This window comes from Oncorhynchus mykiss, chromosome 25 (assembly GCF_057628025.1).
Source record: "Oncorhynchus mykiss isolate SJ-2025 chromosome 25, ASM5762802v1, whole genome shotgun sequence".
Lineage (NCBI taxonomy): Eukaryota > Metazoa > Chordata > Actinopteri > Salmoniformes > Salmonidae > Oncorhynchus > Oncorhynchus mykiss.
Genome location: NC_143046.1, coordinates 75,344,677 through 75,370,093, shown reverse-complemented (window position 1 = coordinate 75,370,093; position 25,417 = coordinate 75,344,677). Strand labels below are relative to the sequence as shown.

At 41.8% G+C, this 25,417-nt stretch overlaps 1 protein-coding gene across 1 annotated transcript in view; it reads right to left on the bottom strand.

Moving 5' to 3' along the window:
* Positions 1-17,932: 17,932 nt before the first annotated feature.
* The window catches only part of LOC110505763 (EH domain-containing protein 4-like), a 44,401-nt gene continuing 36,916 nt past the window's right edge, over positions 17,933-25,417 (bottom strand). The window contains exon 6 of the mRNA XM_021585192.3: positions 17,933-22,140. Within this exon, the coding sequence (XP_021440867.1) occupies positions 21,583-22,140 (558 nt within the window). The 3' untranslated portion in view covers positions 17,933-21,582. The remainder of the gene's footprint in view (positions 22,141-25,417) is intronic.

Sequence of the window (25,417 nt, the reverse complement as noted above, 5' to 3'; positions counted from 1 at the left end):
CTTGCGAAAGTATTCGGCCCCCTTGAACTTTGCGACCTTTTGCCACATTTCAGGCTTCAAACATAAAGATATAAAACTGTATTTTTTTGTGAAGAATCAACAACAAGTGGGACACAATCATGAAGTGGAACGACATTTATTGGATATTTCAAACTTTTTTAACAAATCAAAAACTGAAAAATTGGGCGTGCAAAATTATTCAGCCCCCTTAAGTTAATACTTTGTAGCGCCACCTTTTGCTGCGATTACAGCTGTAAGTCGCTTGGGGTATGTCTCTATCAGTTTTGCACATCGAGAGACTGACATTTTTTCCCATTCCTCCTTGCAAAACAGCTCGAGCTCAGTGAGGTTGGATGGAGAGCATTTGTGAACAGCAGTTTTCAGTTCTTTCCACAGATTCTCGATTGGATTCAGGTCTGGACTTTGACTTGGCCATTCTAACACCTGGATATGTTTATTTTTGAACCATTCCATTGTAGATTTTACTTTATGTTTTGGATCATTGTCTTGTTGGAAGACAAATCTCCGTCCCAGTCTCAGGTCTTTTGCAGACTCCATCAGGTTTTCTTCCAGAATGGTCCTGTATTTGGCTCCATCCATCTTCCCATCAATTTTAACCATCTTCCCTGTCCCTGCTGAAGAAAAGCAGGCCCAAACCATGATGCTGCCACCACCATGTTTGACAGTGGGGATGGTGTGTTCAGCTGTGTTGCTTTTACGCCAAACATAACATTTTGCATTGTTGCCAAAAAATTCAAATTTGGTTTCATCTGACCAGAGCACCTTCTTCCACATGTTTGGTGTGTCTCCCAGGTGGCTTGTGGCAAACTTTAAACAACACTTTTTATGGATATCTTTAAGAAATGGCTTTCTTCTTGCCACTCTTCCATAAAGGCCAGATTTGTGCAATATACAACTGATTGTTGTCCTATGGACAGAGTCTCCCACCTCAGCTGTAGATCTCTGCAGTTCATCCAGAGTGATCATGGGCCTCTTGGCTGCATCTCTGATCAGTCTTCTCCTTGTATGAGCTGAAAGTTTAGAGGGACGGCCAGGTCTTGGTAGATTTGCAGTGGTCTGATACTCCTTCCATTTCAATATTATCGCTTGCACAGTGCTCCTTGGGATGTTTAAAGCTTGGGAAATCTTTTTGTATCCAAATCCGGCTTTAAACTTCTTCACAACAGTATCTCGGACCTGCCTGGTGTGTTCCTTGTTCTTCATGATGCTCTCTGCGCTTTTAACGGACCTCTGAGACTATCACAGTGCAGGTGCATTTATACGGAGACTTGATTACACACAGGTGGATTGTATTCATCATCATTAGTCATTTAGGTCAACATTGGATCATTCAGAGATCCTCACTGAACTTCTGGAGAGAGTTTGCTGCACTGAAAGTAAAGGGGCTGAATAATTTTGCACGCCCAATTTTTCAGTTTTTGATTTGTTAAAAAGTTTGAAATATCCAATAAATGTTGTTCCACTTGATGATTGTGTCCCACTTGTTGTTGATTCTTCACAAAAAAATACAGTTTTATATCTTTATGTTTGAAGCCTGAAATGTGGCAAAAGGTCGCAAAGTTCAAGGGGGCCGAATACTTTCGCAAGGCACTGTATACTCTAGGTTTACATATACACTAGGCCTTCATATACACTAGGCCTAAATACACACTAGGCCTACATATACACTAGGCCTACATATATTCTAGGCCTACATACACACTAGGCCTACATATACACTAGGCCTACATATACACTAGGCCTAACTACACTAGGCCTACATATACACTAGGCCAGTACACACCTTGCTCTGCTTGGCCATTTTGGGGTCTAATAGTCAAATCAAATCAAATTGCATTGGTCACATACACATATTTAGCCAATGTTATTGCGGGTTTAGCGAAATGCTAGTGGACTCTCTCCTGTGTTGCCACCTAACCTATTGGTAACTCAGACTGCCACCGAAGGACATGTTATGCCTGTCAGCTCCACTGCTTGTAAATGATCATTTCACCGCTGCTTTATTCCACACGCAACCTTCCACTCATAATGATTTACTGTACTGTAATACACCTGCATGATCATACCTTAGCACTGCAGAAACATGCTGCTGGGTTTGTTTCCACGTGTCAGCATGTTGGGGATGATGATGAAATGTCTCCCAGCTTGGCTCAGTCTCAGTCCATTCAAAACAAACAGCACTCAGTGCTCCTAGCTTCCGGCTACAGTGTGTCTCAGTGTCTGTTTCTCCACACAACAGACAGTGATTGCTCTACATTACAGGATCTGTGTTTGTACTGATCTGATTAGTTTAGCACTAGCACCACCCGTCCTCCCATTACTCCACAGTGAAATCCCTGGCCTAATCCACAGGACAGTCAGAGAAGGCATGGCCGTTATTTAGAAACTACGGTACATTCAAGATTAGGAGAAGTGCAGTTCAGACCAACAGCCTGCAGAGGGAGCCTGAATCCCAGGTTGATGCCCTTGTGTGTGAGTATGTATATTTGTGTGCATGCGTGCGTGTGTGTGTCGCCTATCATATACAGGCAAAGGGCCCATCCCTGACTAGATCTGATGTGGATATGACACAAGGATATGCTTTCCTCAACATCATACCGTAGATAACCATAGATAAAGATGGACTATGCATAAATCCACTACAAATATGGTGTCATTTCTAGAGCAAGTTCAATAGGCCCATAACGCCCTACCAAGCGAAAGAGCAGTAACTTCACATTTAGTCCAAAAGGAGTTACTGACATTTTTTATACATTAAATACATGCTTTATCATGTGGGCAAAATCCTTCCTCCATTGTGTTGTGCTGTAACTGAAACTGTATGGAACTGAAAGCCATGTACAAATAAATCTATAAACACAAGTTAGTGTTGACATTTTTTTGTCATGGAAACATATTCCAGTGGGTGTACCAAGTAAGAAGGCGGTAACTGCCATCTAGGGTCAAAGGTCATGTCAGAGGTAAGGGTCAATATCAGGGGCGTAGGCACGGGTTGGCCTGGGTGGGGGGCCACTGGGGAGCCAGGCCCACCCAATCAGATTGAGTAAAAATATACTGTACTTGTCAGTATTCCAAACGGGACATTATTTTCCTTTTTACTTAAGCACAGTAGCCTACTTGACTTGGGCAGGAGCTCACCAGAACTGAGTACTGGCAATTCAAATTTTCTTCTGCTTGAGTTCCTGCACCTTCTTTAGAATATTAGCTCAAAATAATTGAAGAGTTCCTGTACCTAAATATAAAAAATTAGTACGGGCACCATTTTTCAGTCCAAGTCAAGCACTGGCCTAAACATGCATACAACATCAGATGGAATTCATAGGAAGCAGTAGGGAGGGAGTGGGAAAACTAAAGAGATAGAGACTATGTCGTGTCTTTGGCATCATTCAAATGAAGACTGTTATTTTATCAAATCAATTCTCTGTAATTATTATTACGTGATTATTCTAATCATGCAAATGTATTTAACTAGGAAGTCGGAGCACCAAGGAAAATATTCAGAATACAAAGTTATAATTTTCCTAATACACCTTTTCAGATATTTTCATATCTGATCAATTAATGAATGAATTAATTGTTCTTTAACTCACGTTAGTCTCATTATAAACGTAGTAAATTGTCGGTTATCTGCACCAACCCAGTCTTCACTATGAATCATCCGTACATCAATTGTCTCAATCATTTATTTATTATCTAACTAAATAATCACAGAAATGCACACACAAACAAACAAAGCAGATCTGGTTACAAGGAAATGATAGGGGATGTGCCTTAGTTGTCTAAACCGGCATGGCGGCTTGGTAGACAAAGGGACTGAGAAGGGCGCGAAATACAAAAGACACTATGCGGTTGATAATTAAAACAATTGAAATCCTAATCCTTCGCACATGAACGCTCACTCATTTGGGAATAACTGCAATCAATATATATATTTACGCTCAGTGTGTCGTGATCTCTGTTGGAATCGTCCTTCTTTCTGTTGGAAGTGCATCAGCCTGTCTTTCGGGGTTAGAATGGGTACTTCAGAGTCCCATTCAGAAATATTCTTATAGAATAGATGTTTCGGCGGCTGTCGGCTGAAGCATTCAATGGTATAGAATTCCTAGCTGCAGACAAATAATTAGTATCAAAGATTTTCTCTTATTCTGTCGGTATCGATAGTCTCAGAGTTTCAACAAACATTACAAACTTAGCTTATACTCAGGTTTATGCTCTCTACTCAAACCTTAGCCCTCTCATGGTAATCGAGGTAAGCTGGTCTGGTGGGAAATCCTTCAGGTGGGGGTTATATTCATAACAGCAGAAAAGGGCTGTCCCATGATGCCAGGTCAATATCTGTGCTCATGGGGCGGGCCTATGACTTAGTTAAACTCCAAAGGGAATTGGAGTTTCCTTCATTAAACAGTTTATAATCAATTACATAATTTCACAAATGAAAAAAAAAAGGTTTAATCTTTACTTATTCATTTTATACAACAATTAGATGCAAGCCTTGTATAAACAGAGTTATGACTTGTTTATTGTTTACTCCATGTGTAACTCTGTGTTGCTGTCTGTTCACACTGCTATGCTTTTATCTTGGCCAGGTCGCAGTTGTAAATGAGAACTTGTTCTCAACTAGCCTACCTGGTTAAATAAAGGTGAAAAAAAAATGTGGCTGTATTGTCTCATGAGTTTCACAAACATTAAACGAAATGGACCGGTCGTAGCTGGATTCTCCCCCGACCGTGTACACTTTCTCCAAAACATGGACATTGTTCAGTTCTCAAGTTCTATGATGGAGAGGAAGTTCCTTTGTTCTCCTGAAACCTTCTCTCTCTACACCTCCTGGCCATGAGGAGAGAGACTCCTCTAGGAATTTATGACCTGCAATAACAGAACCTGGGTGTAGGGGGAAGAGAGAGGTGGTGAGAGAGAGGGCGATGGTGCTCGCTATACCCAAAGAGGGCCACATCATGACAACTATATATACAAAAGTATTTAGACACCCCTTCAAATCACTGGGTCGGCTATTCCAGCTATACCCATTGCTGACAGGTGTGTAAAATCGAGCACACATCCATGCAATCACCATAGACAAACATTGGCAGTAGAATGCCTTACTGAAGAGCTCAGTGACTTTTAATGTGGCACCGTCATAGGATGCCACCTTTCCTTATTCAAATATTTTTTATTGAACACACACAAGTATTTTGTATAAGTATTTTGTAGAAAAGACAAGTATGCAATTCTTACCTAAACATAAAAGAGCAGACAAAAACAAAAAGACCCAGAGTTCTAGGTACAAAGTAAATAATACCACTGCTTGGGTGCCTGGGCAAGCACATGCCGCCAAAGGGTAGATTGAAATATTACTGTTGAGAGTGCGTTAAAATATACAAATTCACAGTGCCGAGTAAGAGAGGAGAGGCTGCCAGATTTGATTAAATGTTGATAATTTATTGTTCAGAATATATCTAATTCTTTCCAAGCGTACAGCGTTTGCCAATTCGCTAAGCCATAATTTGGTAGAGGGAGCTTCCTTCATTTTCTAAAACAACAAGATTTTTTTTGTTGCCGAAATGAGAGTAAGAGATTAGTTGTTTTGGGGGGTTGGTTAATCGGTTTAGGGTTTCAGACACTCCTAGGATGATCAGAAGCGCGTCTGGGTCAATTGAAGTCTCCAGAACTTCAGAGAGGATCCTACAAATTCCAAACAAATAACCATACAAGTTAGAGCATAGGGCAAAGCAGTGGAGTAGTGTACCCTGCGCAGCCTGACATTTATCACATGTAGGGGATGTATCAGGAAATATCTTATGCAGCGTAATTTTGGAATAGCGTAATCTGTGTAATACCTTGAATTGTATGAGACGATGTCTGGAGTTAATGGAGCATGTGTGGATATACTCCAAGCTATCTTCCCAGTCTGCCACAGAAATGTCAGTCTCTAGCTCTTCCTCCCATTTTGCCTAAATGGCATATGTAGAAGAACGGATTGAATAGCGTCATATAGACAAGATATTCAGTTTGCCTGAGTTGGGCATATTTTTATGCATCTGTCGAACATGGAAGGTTAAGCATTCCCAAATGTTGGAAGATGTTTTCTAACATAGTCTCAAATCTGTTGGTATCTGAAAAAGTGACTTCTGGGAAGATTATAGGTTTCCCTCAGCAAATCAATGGAGGCAAAGGCCCCTTCTATATATACATCCCATTTGGTATTGATCCCTAGTTCTCCCCATCACTCAAAGGTGTTATCAAGGTTAGAGGGGGCAAAGGAGGGATTCCTGGAAACAGGGAGTAGGAATGATATATGTCTAATGTCAAAGTAGACTTTAATTTGCATCCAGATACGAACTGTGCTATGTATAATAGGATTGTTACTATAAAGTGACATCTCCAAATTGACAGGCGACAAAATCACAGTGCCAATAGAGAAGGGGCGGCAATCCTGACACTCCATACTAAACCAACTGGATGACAGAAGTGTATCATCCAGCAAAAATGTAACAGCATGGAGGTTAGCGTCCCAATAGTAAAATATACAATTTGGGAGAGACAATCCTCCTTCCATCTTGGATTTGCAAGTGTTTTTTTTTACCTATCCTGAGTGTTTTATAATCCCAGACTAATGGATTGATAATTGAGTCCAGATGTTTATGAAAGGTATGACTCCTGGGATGTTCTGGAATAGGTACAGCAATTGTGGGAGGAAGACAATTTTAATGGCATTAATTCTTCCCCAGCAAAGAAATTAGGAGAGTTCCCAAAAATGGTATGTTTGCCTTGAATTTTTGCATCAGAGAGGGGAAATTCTCTTTAAATAGTGAGGAGTATTGTTTGGTAACTACAATTCCTAGATAGGTACAGTGGGGCAAAAAAGTATTTAGTCAGCCACCAATTGTGCAAGTTCTCCCACTTAAAAAGATGAGAGAGGCCTGTAATTTTCAGCATAGGTACACCTCAACTATGACAGACAAAATGAGGAAAAAAATCCAGAAAATCACATTGTAGGACTTTTAATGAATTTATTAGCAAATTATGGTGGAAAAGAAGTATGTGGTCAATAACAAAAGTTTATCTCAATACTTTGTTATATACCCTTTGTTGGCAATGACTTCACACACTGTTGCTGGTATTTTGGCCCATTCTTCCATGCAGATCTCCTCTAGAGCAGTGATGTTTTGGGGCTGTTGCTGGGCAACACGGACTTTCAACTCCCTCCAAAGATTTTCTATGGGGTTGAGATCTGGAGACCGGCTAGGCCACTCCTGGACCTTGAAATGCTTCTTACGAAGCCACTCCTTCATTGCCCGTGTGTTGGCGGTGTGTTTGGGATCATTGTCATGTTGAAAGACCCAGTCACGTTTCATCTTCAATGCCCTTGCTGATGGAAGGAGGTTTTCACTCAAAATCTCACGATACATGGCCCCATTCATTCTTTCCTTTACACGGGTCAGTCGTCCTGGTCCCTTTGCAGAAAAACAGCCCCAAAGCATGATGTTTCCACCCCCATGCTTCACAGTAGGTATGGTGTTCTCTGGATGCAACTCAGCATTCTTTGTCCTCCAAACACGACGAGTTGAGTTTTTACCAAAATGTTCTATTTTGGTTTCATCTGACCATATGACATTCTCCCAATCTTCTTCTGGATCATCCAAATGCTCTCTAGCAAACTTCAGACGGGCCTGGACATGTACTGGCTTAAGCAGGGGGACACGTCTGGCACTGCAGGATTTGAGTCCCTGGCGGCGTAGTGTGTTACTGATGGTAGGCTTTGTTACTTTAGTCCCAGCTCTCTGCAGGTCATTCACTAGGTCCCCCCGTGTGGTTCTGGGATTTTTGCTCACCGTTCTTGTGATCATTTTGACCCCATGGGGTGAGATCTTGCGTGGAGCCCCAGATTGAGGGAGATTATCAGTGGTCTTGCATGTCTTCCATTTCCTAATAATTGCTCCCACAGTTGATTTCTTCAAACCAAGCTGCTTACCTATTGCAGATTCAGTCTTCCCAGCCTGGTGCAGGTCTACAATTTTGTTTCTGGTGTCCTTTGACAGCTCTTTGGTCTTGGCCATAGTGGAGTTTGGAGTGTGACTGTTTGAGGTTGTGGACAGGTGTCTTTTATACTGATAACAAATTCAAACAGGTGCCATTAATATAGGTAACGAGTGGAGGACAGAGGAGCCTCTTAAAGAAGAAGTTACAGGTCCGTGAGAGCCAGAAATCTTGCTTGTTTGTAGGTGACCAAATACTTATTTTCCACCATAATTTGCAAATAAATTCATAAAAAATCCTACAATGTGATTTTCCGGATTTTTTTCTTCTAATTTTGTCTGTCATAGTTGAAGTGTACCTATGATGAAAATTACAGGCCTCTCTCATCTTTTTAAGTGGGAGAACTTGCACAATTGGTGGCTGACTAAATACTTTTTTACATTTTTCTGAAGATAACTTAAATAGAAGGAGTTCTAACCAATAGGTGTTTTGCAACCGTATGGGCATTAATTTGCTCTTGTTCCAATTTATTCTGTATCCCGAGAAGGTACCAAACAAATTAATCATATCGAGAATAGCTGGAATACTAGATTGGGGTTCTGTTACATAGAGGAGAATGCCTCTTTGGCGTCAAGAGATATAACGGCAAGGTCCACGTTGTGTGACCTTTGGGAATACATAATGTTGAAGAGGCGCCTGAGATTAAAGAACGAGTTTCTGTTAGAGATAAAAGCCTGTCTGGTCCGAATGGACAAATTTGCCCTCTAAAGTGCTAAGCCTGTAAGCCAGAGTTTCCACTAAAATCTTTTGGTCTGTATTAAGGAGAGATATTGGTCTGTATGACCCTATCTCTTCCTGATCTTTACCCTTTTCATGTATAACTGTATTAAACGCCTCATCCATAGCAGGTGGGAGAGCTCCATCCTCATTGGCCTGAACCAACATGTTGTGCAGGTAGGGAGAGAGCATGTTGATGAATCCATCTGGGCCCGGGGTCTTTCCACTCTTTAGAGATGTAATTGTTTCTCGAATTTCTCCAAGAGATATTTCCTTATTCAGGAAGTTGAAATCTTCCTGGCTCAGGGCAGGGAGATTAGAGTCCTACAAAAAGTTTAGCATAATTAAGCGTTCAGATCTGCTTTGGATGTATATAGAGTCTTATAAAACTGATGGAATCTGTCATTGATGTCCTTGGGGGAAGAGAGTAATTCCCCAGATGCAGATATAACTATGTGAATCATTTGGTCACTCTCAGATTTTCAAAGTTGTCTGGCAAGTAATTTCTGTGGTGTGTCACCAAACTCAAAATATTTTTGCTTGGCATAGAGAAAACATTTAGTAATTTTAGCTGAGAGAATCTGATTACATTCAAATTTTAAAGCGATATTGTTTTTAATGTTTCTCCATATATGGATGACTAGCATTCTCCCTATCCAGTAAGTGCATTTGTCCCTCCAATTCTACACATTTTTCTCTGTTTTGTCTACTCTTGGCAGACTGAAAGGAGATGACACAGTCTCTCAAATAAGCCTTCAGTGTTTCCCACAATAATGCTGGAGAAGTCTCTGTGTTGTCGTTGGTATCAAACAAAAATGTAATTTGGTCTTTAAGATGTTCACAGAATGTTGGTTCTGTGAGGAGCTAAGGATTCAACCTCCAGACCCTCTCGTTTGATACGATGTCAACCAATCTCAGGGAGAAGGTGAATGGACTGTGGTCAGGGATTATAATATCATGATACCTCACATTACAGGTATAAGGGAGTAATTTCGCATCAAACAAAAAGTAGTCAATTCGAGTATAAACATTGTGAACATGAGAGTAAAAGGAGTATTCCCTACCTGTTGGGTTAGAGATCCTGCAAATATCAAATAAGTTAGATTTTTTTAATGTAGGTATTCAAGAATTTGCTTGAATAGGAGATAGGGGTATGACAGATAGAGGATCTATCCAAATATTGGTTGAGCACACATTTAAGCCCCCCCTCCCAATGACCAGGGCAAGGACTCTTCTGAAAAATGTGGAGTTATCAATGTTTGGGTCATAGATATTCAGTAGAGTTACAGACGTAGAATGAATCTCTTCTATTACGATCACATAACAACCTTCTTTATCTGCAATAGTGCTTTTAGATAGAAAGGGAATTCCTTTCCGTACCAGAATCGCAGTGCCTCTCGTTTGACCCATCCACCTACATTTAAGTCTACTATAAGAATAGTTTTTCAGATGGGTTCCTTGCAAAAATATAATATCAGACGAGAGTGATTTCAAGTGGGCTAGAACCTTGCCTCTCTTAATTGGTTCTTTAAACCCTTGACACAGGTAGTAAATGTAAGCCCTGCCCTCCTCTCATTTGTAGTTCTTATCATGGCCTGAATAACATGTAACTCAATAAAAAGGTAAGAAAGCGCACCAAACCATGAAGATCAGCATATGTAACACCTAAACCTGAGCAGTGTCCAACAAACCCCTCCCCCAGAAAGCACCCTTGCAAACCCCACCCTTTCCCCCAACTCCCCCCCCACCCCCCAGTTTTTCACAATTCCCAAGGTTTAATCCTAGTAAATATTCCCTGTTTTAGGTCAGTTAGGATCACCACTTTATTATAAGAATGTGAAATGTCAGCTTTTATTTCTTTCATCACATTCCCAGTGGGTCAGAAGTTTACATACACTCAATTGGTATTTGGTAGCATTGCCTTTAAATTGTTTAACTTGGTTCAAACGGTTCGGGTAGCCTTCCACAAGCTTCCCACAATAAGTTGGGTGAATTTTGACCGATTCCTCATGACAGAGCTGGTGTAACTGAGTCAGGTTTGTAGGCCCCCTTGCTCGTACACGCTTTTTCAGTTCTGCCCACCAATGTTGTATAGGATTGAGGTCAGGGCTTTGTGATGGCCACTCCAATACCTTGACTTTGTTGTCCTTAAGCCATTTTGCCACAACTTTGGAAGTATGCTTGGGGTCATTGTCCATTTGGAAGACCCATTTGTGACCAAGCTTTAACTTCCTGACTGATGTATTGAGATGTCGCTTCAATATATCCACATCATTCTCCTTCCTGGTGATGCCATCTATTTTGTGAAGTGGATGTAGATAATTTTGAATCTGTTTACTCCAGCATCTTCACAAGGTCCTTTGCTGTTGTTCTGGGATTGAGTCGCACTTTTCACACCAAAGTACGTTCATCTCTAGGAGACAGCATGCGTCTCCTTCCTGAGCGCATGACGGATGCGTGATCGCATGGTGCTTATACTTGCGTACTATTGTTTGTACAGATGAATGTGGTACCTTCAGGCGTTTGGAAATTGCTCCCAATGATGAACCAGATTTCTGGAGGTCTACAATTTCTTTTTCTGAGGTCTTGGCTGATTTCTTTTGATTTTCCCATGATGTCAAGCAAAGAGGCACAGAGTTTGAAGGTAGGCCTTGAAATACATCCACAGGTACACCTCCAATTGACTATCAGAAGCTTCTAAAGCCATGACATTATTTTCTGGAATTTTCCAAGCTGTTTAAAGGCACAGTCAACTTAGTGTATGTAAACTTCTGACCCACTGGAATTGTGATACAGTGAGTTATAAGTGAAATAATCTGTAGGAAAAATTACTTGTGTCATGCACAAAGTAGATGTCTTTACCGACTTGCTAAAATTATAGATTGTTAACAAGAAATTTGTGGAGTGGTTGAAAAAATGCGATACAGCAGCTAGCACTACTAGTTACAGTCACTAGTTACAGTCAAGAAATATGATTAGTGGATGTGATGAACAATTTAATTCACAGATTGTGCGAGTCAGGAAGGAAATGATGATCAACTTGTCGTCACCTTAGCCACTTCTGCAAAAATACAATTAATACATACTGGGGTGTCTATTTTCACTGACCTGTGTAATTTTGTGACATTGGGTTAGGAGGGGCAGGAAACGTTAGCCTGGTAGCAGCCAGTCAGACTGCCAGCCAGCCAGCTGCAGACCCAGCCTGGGCTCTGAGGCTTTGGTCTGACATTGGGGCCTGTTAGTTTGGTCTGCTGCCAATGTTCTCCATTAAAGTGTGACTCAGACAAGCAGCCCTCCCTTCCTCACTCAGACTTCCTCTCCTCTCATATCCTCTCCTCCTCCTCTATCTTCTCCTCCACTCTCTCTTCTTCTTTCCATTCATCTCCTCCTCCTCTCCCCCCCCCCCTATATTCTCCTCCACTCTCTCCCTTTCTCTCCTTTCCTCTCCTCTCCTCTACCCTCCTCTCCTCTGCTTTCCTCCCATGCCTTTCCCACTCTCTCCTCTCCCTTCCGACCAGTGTGACGGCCACTCCCTAATCCAAACCCCGGGGAAATCATATGTCTCTGAACAGATTGTTTTACCTCCTGACAGCCACACTTGGGTTCAAACACTATTCTAATTCAAACACTATTCTTATTCAAACACTATTCTAATTGCAAATACTTTGTCTGTGCTTGATTAAGCTTGCCTGGTATAATGGAACAAAATAATAGCCATACAACTGCAACCCCCGCCCATCTGGCACTCCAGGCAGGCTAGAGAAAACACTCAAATAGTTGAAATATTTCAAATAGTATTTGAACCCAGGTCTGTTGATTGACTCTCCTCTCTGCTTGCCAGCTAGCTGGGTAATTATGGGAGAGCCTAAGCAGGACTGGTCTGCCTTGGTCTCTCTGGAACCACAGTGGTGGACTGAAAGGCTGCTGGAAGGCTGTTGGGAGGGGTAGCTACCAGCACCAGGCCAGGGCTCAGGTTTGAGTAGATTAGTACAGTACAGTGCACTACAGCCTGGGCCCAGATCTGTTTGTGCTGTATAGCCAACTCCTATGGCCATGTTGTGACAATAGGAGTCAAATCAAATCTTCTTTGTCACATGCTTTGTTAACAACAGGTGTAGACTAACAGTGAAATACTTACAGTCCATTCTCAACAATGCAGAGCGAAAATAAATGGAGAAATAATAGAAAAGTAAAACATGTAATAATAAAAGTAATAATAAATACACAATGAGTAACGATAACTTGGCTGTATACACGGGGTACCAGTACAGAGTCGATGCACAAGGTATGGGGTAGATATGTACATAGGTAGGGATAAAGTGACTAGACAACAGGATAAATAATAAACAGTAGCAGCAGCATATGTAATGAGTCAAAAAAAGTTAGTTGACAATGCAAATACAAATTCAGGTTAACTTGGTGTGTTTGAGATCCAGGTTTCTTAATAGTCAGATGTGTATGGGTAATGCCAGTAAAGTGGAGTGCTTATCTGTCTGCAACATGTCCATGACCTACCAGGACATTCAAGGCATACTGTATGTTGCTTATGAGCAGATTTCAACAGAACAACACTCAGGGGAAAGAAAGAGACAGAGAGAGTAGGAAAGGGAAGGAGAAAGGAAGGCATTTCAAATACACATGGTGAGCCATGCATCTGAATCATATAGTATGATACCTTGTATCCACACAGAAAAGAGAGGGACATAAAACACAAAGAACAGTGTCATATTCTGACCATTTAAGTTAGCCACCTTCAGTTCCTTAAAGGGATGTGATGGGATCTGAATAACAATGTTATCTTCCCTACAGTCTTAGAAAAAAGGGTTCCCAAAGGGTTATTCGACTTCCCAGTAGGAGAACTCTTTTTGGTTCCAAGTCAAATCAAATCAAATTGTATTTCTCACATGCTTTGTAAACAACAGGTATAGACTATCAGTGAAATGCTTACTTACGGGTCATTTTCCAATAATGACATAGATTTAAAAATAAAATGCAAATAGTGACACAAGGAATACAGTGAGTAGCAGTACCGAGTACCGAGTACCGAGTCCATACGCACGGGTACGAGGTAATTGAGGTAGCTATGTACCTATAGGTAGGGGTAAAGTGACTAGGCAACAGGATAGATAATAGACAGTAGCAGCAGCGTATGTGGTGAGTGTTCAAGTGTGTGTGTGTGTGTGTGTGTGTGGCGTGAGTATGCATGAGTGCGTGTGTTATGTGTGGGTGGGCGTGTGCAGTGTGTGCGTGTGTAAGTGGGTGTTGGAGTGTCAGTGTAAATATTTGAGAGTGTGTGGGTAGATTCCAGTGTGTGTGCATAGAGTCAGTGCAAAAAAGGTTTGAACCCTTTTGGTTCCAGGTAGAACCCTATTGGGTTCTACATGGAACTCAAAATAGTTTGACCTGAAACAAAAAAAACAAAAACAAAAAAATATTATTCAAATGGTTTTCCTATGGGTTGTAGATAGCACCTTTTTTTTGTAGAAATGGAACATTAAACAAAATGAATGCTATAAAAAGACAGCCTGTCTCTTTCCTTCCAGTGTATCTGATGGGTCTGTCTGGTGCAATATTTATGTCAGACCTTGGATTACGGTAGTTCTATTCTTTCTCTCCAGAGGGTGGTGTGTCCTTCCTGCTATTGATGACAGAGTGAGGTTACATATTGACCAAGACTCTGCACTGTTAGCTGTCTAGACTTCATAAAGCATGAAGGTCCCTTGGCTAGTGTACTGTACTTTAGGCCTCAGTTTTGGCCTGCATCTCCTCTCTACCTTTTCTGAGATAAGAAGGCACAGCCTATGTGATTGAATTAAAAGTGTCTTAATAATAACAAAATAATAATACAGAATCATAATGTGTACCAGTAAGTAATATGCTATTCAATTATCTAAATGTTGATTATGCGATCTGTGTGCAAAGAGCAGACGTCTAATCTGAGTTTGATTGGTTATACCTAGGAATTCCTATAGGGGCGCCCCTTATTTATATATTTCCCCCTTTCAGGGGTATTGAGGCTCCGCTGAGATGAATGCACCTAACACGGAACCCAAACCGGCTGGGTACGTGCGCCATCGGGCATAAATCTATTTTGTCCCCCCATACCAAACGCGATCATGACACACAGGTTAAAATATCAAAACAAACTCTGAACCAATCTTATTAATTTGGGGACAGGTCGAAAGCATTAAAACATTTATGGCAATTTAGCTAGTTAGCTTGCATTTGCTAGCTAATTTGTCCTATTTAGCTAGCTTGCTGTTGCTAGCAAATTTTTCCTGGGATATAAACATTGAGTTGTTATTTTACCTGAAATTCACAAGGTCCTCTACTCCGCCAATTAATCCACACATAAAACGGTCAACCGAATTGTTTCTAGTCATCTCTCTTCCTTCCAGGTTTTTTCTTCTCTTGACTTTATATTGCGATTGGCAACTTTCATAAATTAGGTGCATTACCGCCACTGACCTCGTTCGTCTTTCAGTCACCCACGTGGGTATAACCAATGAGGAGATGGCAAGTGGGTACCTGCTTCTATGTGGGTGAAATAATTGAATAACATAGATTTCTAAATTTATTTTGCAACGCTCACACACGCGACGCAATCGTTGTGGTCAGCCTGTAAGATCGTCTCCACGAGCTAGGAAGACATCCATCTTCAAAACCAACTTGATGACAGCGTGACAGATGACTATGGTGGAGGTTCGACAGACACTGAGGTCAGAGTGAACATCAGGCAGCAGCAAGGTCAATTCAGTAAAAGAAAACCAGAAAGCATTGTCAACTTTTTTGATTTGATTTGAAGACCTAGAGGATGATGGTATGTCTGAACTGTTGAACCTTAAAGACATGATAAATGAGATGCAGGAGGCTAGTGACCTTATCTCAATGGCCAAAGCTAATTAAAATGAAGAACTCAAACTACAAACAGAGCTAGAGAAGTTAAGGCTTTCACTTAAACAAAAAGAAAGTGAGATGCAGGGGCTCGTTAACAAAAATGGAAATTACAATGACACATACCCGTCCACCCCCCCAAAAAAACACAGTGCAAATGCAGGGACACACCATCAGTAGGGCGCAAAGAGTTCAAGATATCCGGTCAAATATGTGAACCAGGCCAAAAAGAAAGACTCACGTTCTCCAGCCTTGCTCACCAAATCAAAAACTGACTAAATAAAGGGTATCCAGAGATAGAAATAGTGGATGCAGTGGTAAGAGCTATTGCACAAGGGTTGCAAATGCAGCGCTATCTGGAAGGGAAGTCAGAGTTGACTCTACCCACACTGAGGAGAGTACTGTGCAACAGAACTATATAGCATGTGCTAACGAGACAGAGAAACAGAACAAAAGGAAAATGCCCATGTCACATTGGCCCGCCACTATCCAATCAGCTCAGACTGATGAGGCCCCTGTTGAAGAGAAATGCCCCCAGAACTCACCAAACAGAACTCACCAAAACGTTCCCCTGACCTGGTATCAGAGCTAAAATAACTGAGGTATGATAAGATGGTGTTAAAGAACTTGAGTGCTGAAGTCTCAGGAATTAGAGAATCCATTCAACAACCTGTGTTTATACCGCAGCAATATCCCCCACCACCAAGCAGAGAACATGATAACATGACAATGCATTATCAAGCACAAGGTCCACCGCAGCAGCACTGGCCAGCTCGTGGCCTAGGACAGATGAGAAAAACAGTCCAGTTCCATCAACATTGATATGAACCATAGGTAAGAGAAGTAGCGCAGTTCCAGCCGAGATATGAACCACCGGTGAGAGAAACGGCACAGTTCCAGCAGAGATATACACCACAGCAATACTATGCACCCCCAAACTGTGCCACTATGAGAAGGTGCTTCCACTGACAACAGAGCAGATCAGAGGAGTACTGCCAGCACTGCTAAAGATGTGATTTTTTATGCACACACCTGTCCATATAAGGTCCCACAGTTGACAGTGCATTTCAGAGCAAAAACCAAGCCATGAGGTCGAAGGAATTGTCCGTAGTGTTCAGAGACAGGATTGTGTCGAGGCACAGATCTGGGGAAGGGTAGCAAAAAATGTCTGCAGCATTGAAGCTCCCCAAGAACACAGTGGCCTCCATTCTTAAATGGAAGAAGTTTGGAACCACCAAGACTCTTCCTAGAGCTGGCCATCCGGCCAAACTGAGCAATCGGGGGAGAAGGGCCTTTTTTCAGGGAGGTGACCAAGAGCCCGATGGTCACTCTGACAGAGCTCCAGAGTTCCTCTGTGGAGATGGGAGAACCTTCCAGAAGGACAACCATCTCTGCAGCACTCCACCAATCAGGCCTTTATGGTAGAGTGGTCAATTGGAAGCCACTCCTCAATGCACATGACAGCCTGCTTGGAGTTTTCCAAAAGCCACCTAAAGTGACAGCATCATGCTGTGGGAATGTTTTTCAGCGGCAGGGACTGGGAAACTAGTCAGGATCGAGGCAAAGATGATCGGAGCAAAGTACAGAGATCCTTAATGAAAACCTGCTCCAGAGCGCTTAGGACCTCAGACTGGGGCAAAGGTTGATCGTCCAAAGCACACAGTCAAAAAAATGCTGGAGTGGCTTCTGGACAAGTCTCTAAATGTCCTTGAGTGGCTCAGCCAAAGCCCGGACTTGAACCTGATCCAACATCTCTGAAAAGACCAGAAAATAGCTGTGCAGCGATGTTCCCCATCCAACCTGACAGAGCTTGAGAGGATCTGCAGAGAAGAACGTGAGAAACTCCCAAAATACAGGTGTGCCAAGCTTTTAGCATCATACCCAAGAAGACTCAAGGCCGAAATTGCTGCCAAAGGTGCAACAAAGTACTTAGTACAGGGTCTGAATACTTATGTATATGTGATATTTCAGATTTAACATTTTAATACATTTGCAAAAATGTCATTATGGGGTATTGTGTGTAGATTGATGAGGATTTTTTTTTTTAATCAATTTTAGAATAAGGCTGTAACGTAACAAAGTGGAAAAGGTAAAGCGGTCGGTATATTTTCCGAATGCACTGTAGATAGATTATATACAGTGCCTTGCGAAAGTATTCGGCCCCCTTGAACTTTGCGACCTTTTGCCACATTTCAGGCTTCAAACATAAAGATATAAAACTGTATTTTTTTGTGAAGAATCAGCAACAAGTGGGACACAATCATGAAGTGGAACGACATTTATTGGATATTTCAAACTTTTTTAACAAATCAAAAACTGAAAAATTGGGCGTTAGAGTGTCTAGTTTGAGAAACAGATGCCTCACAAGTCCTCAACTGGCAGATTCATTAAATAGCACCCGCAAAACACCAGTCTCAACGTCAACAGTGAGGAGGCGACTCCGGGATGCTGGCCTTCTAGGCAACGTTCCTCTGTCCAGTGTCTCTGTTCTTTTGCCCATCTTAATCTTTTCTTGGCTAGTCTGAGATATGGAGTTTTCTTTGCTACTCTGCCTAGAAGGCCAGCATCCCAGATTCGCCTCTTCACTGTTGACATTGAGAGGTGGTCACAAGCAGTAAAGTATGGGCTAGCATTATAATTAATTTGGAAGGCAGTAATATGATGAATAGGCAACTTACATGGCAGAAAGAGGGTGTAAGGACATGGATGATGATTCTGATTTGATATAAAGGTTAAGTGCCCAATGCAATAAAAGTCCATCAGAAATGTGTTTGTTGTTTACAGTAGGTAACTCTCACCTGTGAGGTAACCTTTCAAACCTGATATTTGGGTAAGAGTTGTATAAATCAGTCATTGTCAAATAACATATTTCAGACAGTGGAGGCTGGTGGGGAGAGCTATAGAAGGACATGCTCATTGTAATGGATAGAATGGATTCAATGGAACGGAGTCAAACACATTGTTTCCATGTGTTTGATATCATTACATTGAGTCCATTCCAGCCATTACAATGAGCACGTCCTTCTACAGGCCATCCCACCAGCCTCCTCTGGTTTGAGATGGGTTTTGATGCATCACCCATGGCTCAACAGAAACCCATATGATATACAGTTCCTTCTGCATTCAGAACTCGCTTCCTTTTCCAACTAATTTGATCAATTGAAGTGAACTGAAAAATAAATAATTAGTGAGTAAACACTTTCCATGCAATCTTCAATTGTGCAACTGCAGGTAGTCCATTTCGAAGGCCCATTCTCCATACATTCAAAAGAAACATTTATGAACACACTTTCTTTTGACACATTCTATAATATATTCACATTCCTTGAACGATACAAAGGAATCTATATTGTAGGATTCCTTACAAATGGTAATGTACAATGTTGAGGCTGTACATAAGTGGGAATATAATATAACCGTTTAGGTTTAGAAAGAGATGTCTCCTGCACAACATTCATCATTATGATTGATGCAACACTTTATACAACGAGCAAAAAAAGCTTCCACCTCCCAAGAGAGGAAATTATGCAATAACTATTAAATGTATTTATTTTTTTGACTTTAGATTGAATGTTGACAGGTAGGTATATACACTCAAGCACATTCCCCAAAAGCAACAGTGTTGTACGCACGGAGCACTTCTGTTCTGGGCGGTGTATAATGAAAACATAGGGTGGTGGCTGACTAATACGGAAATCTCTCTGACCCATGATCATCAAGCCACCTGGATGAAGTAAAATACAACAGGATTTATTGTTCAACTATTCAAATAACAATGTTACAAAAACACACTTCCAAAATAAAATTGTAACTTTTACATTCAGATAATTGTTAAAGGTTTGAAATTCTTTTTAAGAATGACATTTTTTCTATATCCAGTCTACAAGCTGGCAAGGTAAGAAGACACAGAGCAGCCTTTTTGACTATACGGACAGGGCACAATCATAAGCTTGTTGTGAGTATCATTGTCCTCAAGAAATACACTCCTGTCACAAGCACACAAACATAAAAAATATGTTTTGGTAACCCATATTTTTTTCTTAACAATTGCAGAAAATCTAGTATTGAAGCAACGGCAGTAATTTAGCAAAACCAGATTGTGCTCTCTGAAAAAAAATGTTTTTCCCAGTAGGTCAACTGGCCAAGACACTTCCATTGTCATTGACTGTTAAAACAAGAGGAGATGCACTCTAACCTTTGTCCAGTCTATCACATCAACCTCTCCCACCCATTAATCTTTCCAAGCATGTATTTGTTCAGGAACACACTTCCACATATTTTCTTCCTCTATATTTTGACTACATACTAAACATATTTAAGACAATTTTGAAATATATTGATTTTAAAATATTACTTTAAACATTGTGGCAGCATGGTACACACTGTTCCTGGATAAATATACAACTTAACTTTCACTTAACTTGAGTGCCGTGTCCATACTTTGAATAAATCCTTCATTGATTAAATTAAAAGCTTTGGACAAAGGTTGAAAATAAGACTTGGCACATAAACAGTCAGTTGCCATGCATCTAAAAATATATCTGAGAAACTGATTCTTCAAATCTTTAAGAAAATGTGTTGGTATACCCGAAACTGCCAAGAACAGAAAAAAAGAAAAAAAAATCAACTGAGGGACTCTGTATCACTTGATAAGACACAGTTAACTAACCAACTTAAAAAAATAATTTAAAAAAAGTAAGTCAAAAATATCAAGGCAAAAAAAAAAAAGCCTTTAATTCCAACTTTAGTAGGATTACTGCATAAGACTAGATCCTGGATCAATGTCTAACAGGAGGGGTCAAATCTGACAAAAAAAAACAAGCGTCCCAAAAGCCACACTAGCACACTACTTAGTATGCCAATACATCACACCATACTAGAGGTTGACCGATTAATCGGAATGATAGTTTCCGGATTCGACCATATTATTGACCAAAGGCTCGTATTTCTGTGTGTTATTATGTTATAATTAAGTCTATGATTTGATATTTGATAGAGCAGTCTGACTGAGCGATGGTAGGCAGCAGCAGGCTCGTTAGCATTCATTCAAACAGCACTTTCGTGCGCTTTGCCAGCAGCTCTTCGCAAGCACAGCGCTGTTTATGACTTCAAGCCTATCAGCCAAATGGTGGTGTAACCGATGTGAAATGGCTAGCTAGTTAGCGGGGTGCGCACTAATAGCGTTTCAAACATCACTCGCTCTGAGACTTGGAGTAGTTATTCCTCTTGCTCTGCAAGGGCCGCGGCATTTGTGGAGCGATGGGTAACGCTGCTTCAAGTGTGGCTGTTGTCGATGTGTTCCTGGTTCGAGTCCAGGGAGGAGCGAGGAGAGGGACGGAAGCTATACTGTTACACTGGCAATACTAAAGTGCCTATAAGAACATCCAATAGTCAAAGGTATATGAAATACAAATGGTATAGAGAGAAATAGTCCTATAAATACTATATTAACTACAACCTAAAACCTCTTACCTTGGAATATTGAAGTCTCATGTTAAAAGGAACCACCAACTTTCATATGTTCTCATGTTCTGAGCAAGGAACTCAAACGTTAGCTTTTTTACATGGCACATATTGTACTTTTACTTCTCCAACACTTTGTTTTTGCATTATTTAAACCAAATTGAACATGTTTCATTATTTATTTGAGGCTAAATAGATTTTTATTGATATATTATATTAAGTTAAAATAAGTGTTCATTTAGTATTGTTGTAATTGTCATTATTACAAATACATTTGTTTTTCTAAAATCGGCCGATCAATCGTTATCGGCTTTTTTTGGTCATCCAGTAATCGGTATCGGCGTTGAAAAATCATAATCGGTCGACCTCTACACCATACTCCATAGTGCACAAGTTTGGGCATTGGGACACAATAGAGTGTCCTCTCCATTGGTGTTTTTTGGCTTGTCTTTAGTTCTCGTCATGGTTGTAGAGGATGTCAGCGACCTCGTTCTTCCTGTGGGCGGGAGGTACCAGGTGGTGAGGTAGCTCGGTGGGCAGCTCGTAACCCTCCAGCTTCACCTTGATCAGGTGCTGCGCCAGGGCAAACTCCTCGTCATCCAGCATGCCGTCTTTATCACAGTCCGCCAGCTTCCAGATCTTCCCAAGGACTGTGTTGGGCAGACTGGAGTTCATCATTTCCTTCTTGGCGTTGACTCCACTGATCTTTCCGTTGATGGGGTTCATGGAGTAGAAAATCTCATCGTACTTGTGTTTGTCACGGCTTACGATCCAGTCCTCACAGTCAGACCCGGCGCTGATGCCCTCTCCGTAGCCCTGGCCGAAGGGACCGTCTTGGGAGCCCTCAAAGGCCCCGCCGCTCACCATGGCGGGGGGTGCCATGCTCTCCTCGTCACGGATCATGGTCATCAGGCCGGAGATCTTGTTAGCCAACATCTTGTCCACAGACTCAATCAGCTTCATCTTCAGGGAGGGGAACTTGCTGAAGTCATAGTGCTGGAGCTGCTCCTGAAAAACAAAGACAGCAAGAAAGTTTAAGAAACAGGGATCAATGTCATTTGTAATCTAGTCCTGCTTCACAAAATAACACATTACAGTAAGACAGAGCTCTCCAACCCTGTTTCTGGAGAGCTACCCTCCTTTAGGGGTTCATTCCAAGCTGAGTTGTAACTAACCTGATTCAGCTTATCAACCAGCTTATTACAATCAGGTGTGCTATATTAGGGTTGGCGCTCTCCAGGACAGTAGCTCTCCAGGAACAGGGTTTGAGAACCCTGCAGTAAGACAATGGCTTCCCATCTATGCAGACTACCCAATCACTTTTTATAGATACTGTTTACAGGCCTCCTGGGCCGTATACAGTGTTCCTCACGGAGTTCCCTGAATTTCTTTCGAACCTTGTAGTCATGGCAGATAGTATTCACATTTTTGGTGACTTCAATACTCACATAGAGAAGTCTATAGACCCACTCCAAAATACTTTTGGAGCCATTGACTCAGTGGGTTTTATCCAACATGTCTCAGGACCTATGGATTGCCACAATCATAACCTGGATCTTATTTTGTCCTGTGGAATAGATATTTTGTATTTAAATGTTTTTCCTCATAACTCTGGACTATCGGATCATCATCTTTTTACGTTGGCAACAAATAATTTGGTTAGACTCCAAAAGCTGCGCTATAAATTCTCAGACAACCAAAAGATTCCTTGATGCCCTTCCAGGCTCCCTCTACCTACCCAAGGACATTGGGAGTACAAAAATCAGTTAACTACCTAACCAAGGATCTAAACTTAACCTTTGTAATACACTAGATGCAATGACACCTCAAAAAAAGAAGGAAGGTCTGACAAGAAACTAGCTCCCTGGTATACTGAAATTACCCAAGCACTGATGCAAGCTTCCAGAAAATTGGAACGGAAATGGCGCTCCACCAAAATGGAAGTCTTCCGACAAGCTTGGAAAGACAGTACCATGCAATATCGAAAAGCCCTCACTGATGTCTGATCAGCCTATTTTCCAACCTGATTGAGGAGAATAAAAACAATACAACATTTATTTTTGATACTGTTGCAAAGTTAACTAAAACAAATAGCATTCCCCAAGTGAGGGTCAATCACCACATTCTTATCGGCAGACTCAACAGCCTTGGATTCTCAAATGATTGCCTCGCCTGGTTCACCAACTACTTCTCTGATAGAGTTCAGTGTGACAAATTGGAGGGCCTGTTGTCCGGACCTCTGGCAGTCTCTATGGGTTGCCACAGGGTTCAATTCTTGGGCCGACTCTCTCCTCTGAATACATCAATGATGTTGCTCTTGCTGCTGGTGATTCTCTGATCCATCTCTACGCAGACGACACCTGTATACCTCTGGCCCTTCTTTGGACAATGTGTTAACAACCCTCCAGACGAGCTTTAATGCCATTCAACTCTCTTTCCGTGGCCTCCAACTGCTCTTAAATGCAAGAAAAACGAAATGCATGCTCTTCAACTGCTTGCTGCCTGCACCTGCCCGCCCGTCCACCATCACTACTCTGGACGGTTCTGACTTAGAATATGTGGACAACTACAAATACCGAGGTGTCTGGTTAGACTGTAAACTCGCCTTCCAGACTCACATTAAGCAGCTCCAATCCTAAATTAAATCTAGAATCGGCTTCCTATTTCGCAATAAAGCATCCTTCACTCATGCTGCCAAACATACCCTCGTAAAACTGACCATCCTACCAATCCTCGACTTTGGCGATGTCGTTTACAAAATAGCCCCCAAAACTCTACTCAACAAATTGGATGCAGTCTATCACAGTGCCATCCGTTTTGTCACCAAAACCCCATATACTACCCACCACTGAGACCTGTGCGCTCTCGTTGGCTGGCCCTCACTTCATACTCGTTGACAAACCCACTGGCTCCAGGTCATCCACAAGTCTCTGCTAGGTAAAGCCCCGCCTTATCTCAGCTCACTGGTCACCATAGCAGGACCCACCCGTAGCACGCGCTCCAGCAGGTATAGCTCACTTGACTAGCCTGCCCAGAGCCCTGACATCAACCCCATCGAACACCTTTGGGATGAATTGGAACGCCGACTGCGAGCCTGGCCTAATCGCCCAACACCAGTGCCCGACCTCACGAATGCTCTTGTGGCTTGTATTTGCAAGTCCCCGCAGCAATGTTTCAACATCTAGTGGAAAGCCTTCCGAGAAGAGTGGAGGCCATTATAGCAGCAAATCTGAACCAACTCCATATTAATTACCATGATTTTGGAATGAGATGTTCGACGAGCAGGTGTCAACATACTTGTGGTCATGTAGTGTATATTGATCCTGACTGACTTGGGTGGCCATGAGCTGTCCATTGTCGTTTATATGAGGAAACTTCTAGGCCACATCTGTAAAGCAGGGATTAGGCTTTCCCTGATATGACTCCATTATTGTGGTGTCTAATGGACCCTACAGTCATATCAGGGCTAGGATTAGGGTGGGATGACCAAAGGATATGTAACGGTTACATTGGCTTAAGGTCTCAGGTCTCGGCGGTGCTGTGTTGAACATTTTGTTAAGTACACACCCATGACTAAAAAGCAGAGAAATTTGAGACTATGGCAGGTGGTCCATCTCCTCAACACACAATAACAGGACAGGGAATTACAGTCCTCCTCAGGGACCAGTACACACTACACTGATCAATGGTGGAGCATTCTCTCAAGACAATGTCTCACAACCAGCTGCACTGTTCTCACTTCAAGTGCTGTGGTGGTTCTCTATGTTCAACGAGTTGAGCTTTTCCCTTCCTAATCCAAAGCCAGGCTCAGTCTGCCTCTGACGCCTAGCTCGCTCTACTCCCTGTAGCTGACAGAAAACAGCTGCTTTCACACAGAGCTGGGGAGGTGCCAGAGGTGTGGCCGTCTCTCGCTTTCAACTGGATGGCAACGTCCAGCAGTGCAAAACGATGCCCAATGATGAAGTTTTGATGAACTGTTGATGTTTGAGATCTGCACCCTCCATCTACCCCTTTACTTGTATCTGCAAGTACTGTTTCACTACTCATGTTGAGGTATGCAAGATGACTGAAATGACAATGGGTACATACGGTATTTGATAATACTCTGCATTTCAGATGAGCCACTGAGTTGCACCTAGATAAACATCTATGATGTTTTTATTTAACTAGGCAAGTCAGTTAAGAACAAATTCTTATTTTCAATGACGGCCTAGGAATAGTGAGTTAACTGCCTTCATGGGCAGAACGACAGGTTTTTACCTTGTCAGCTCAGGGATTTGATCTT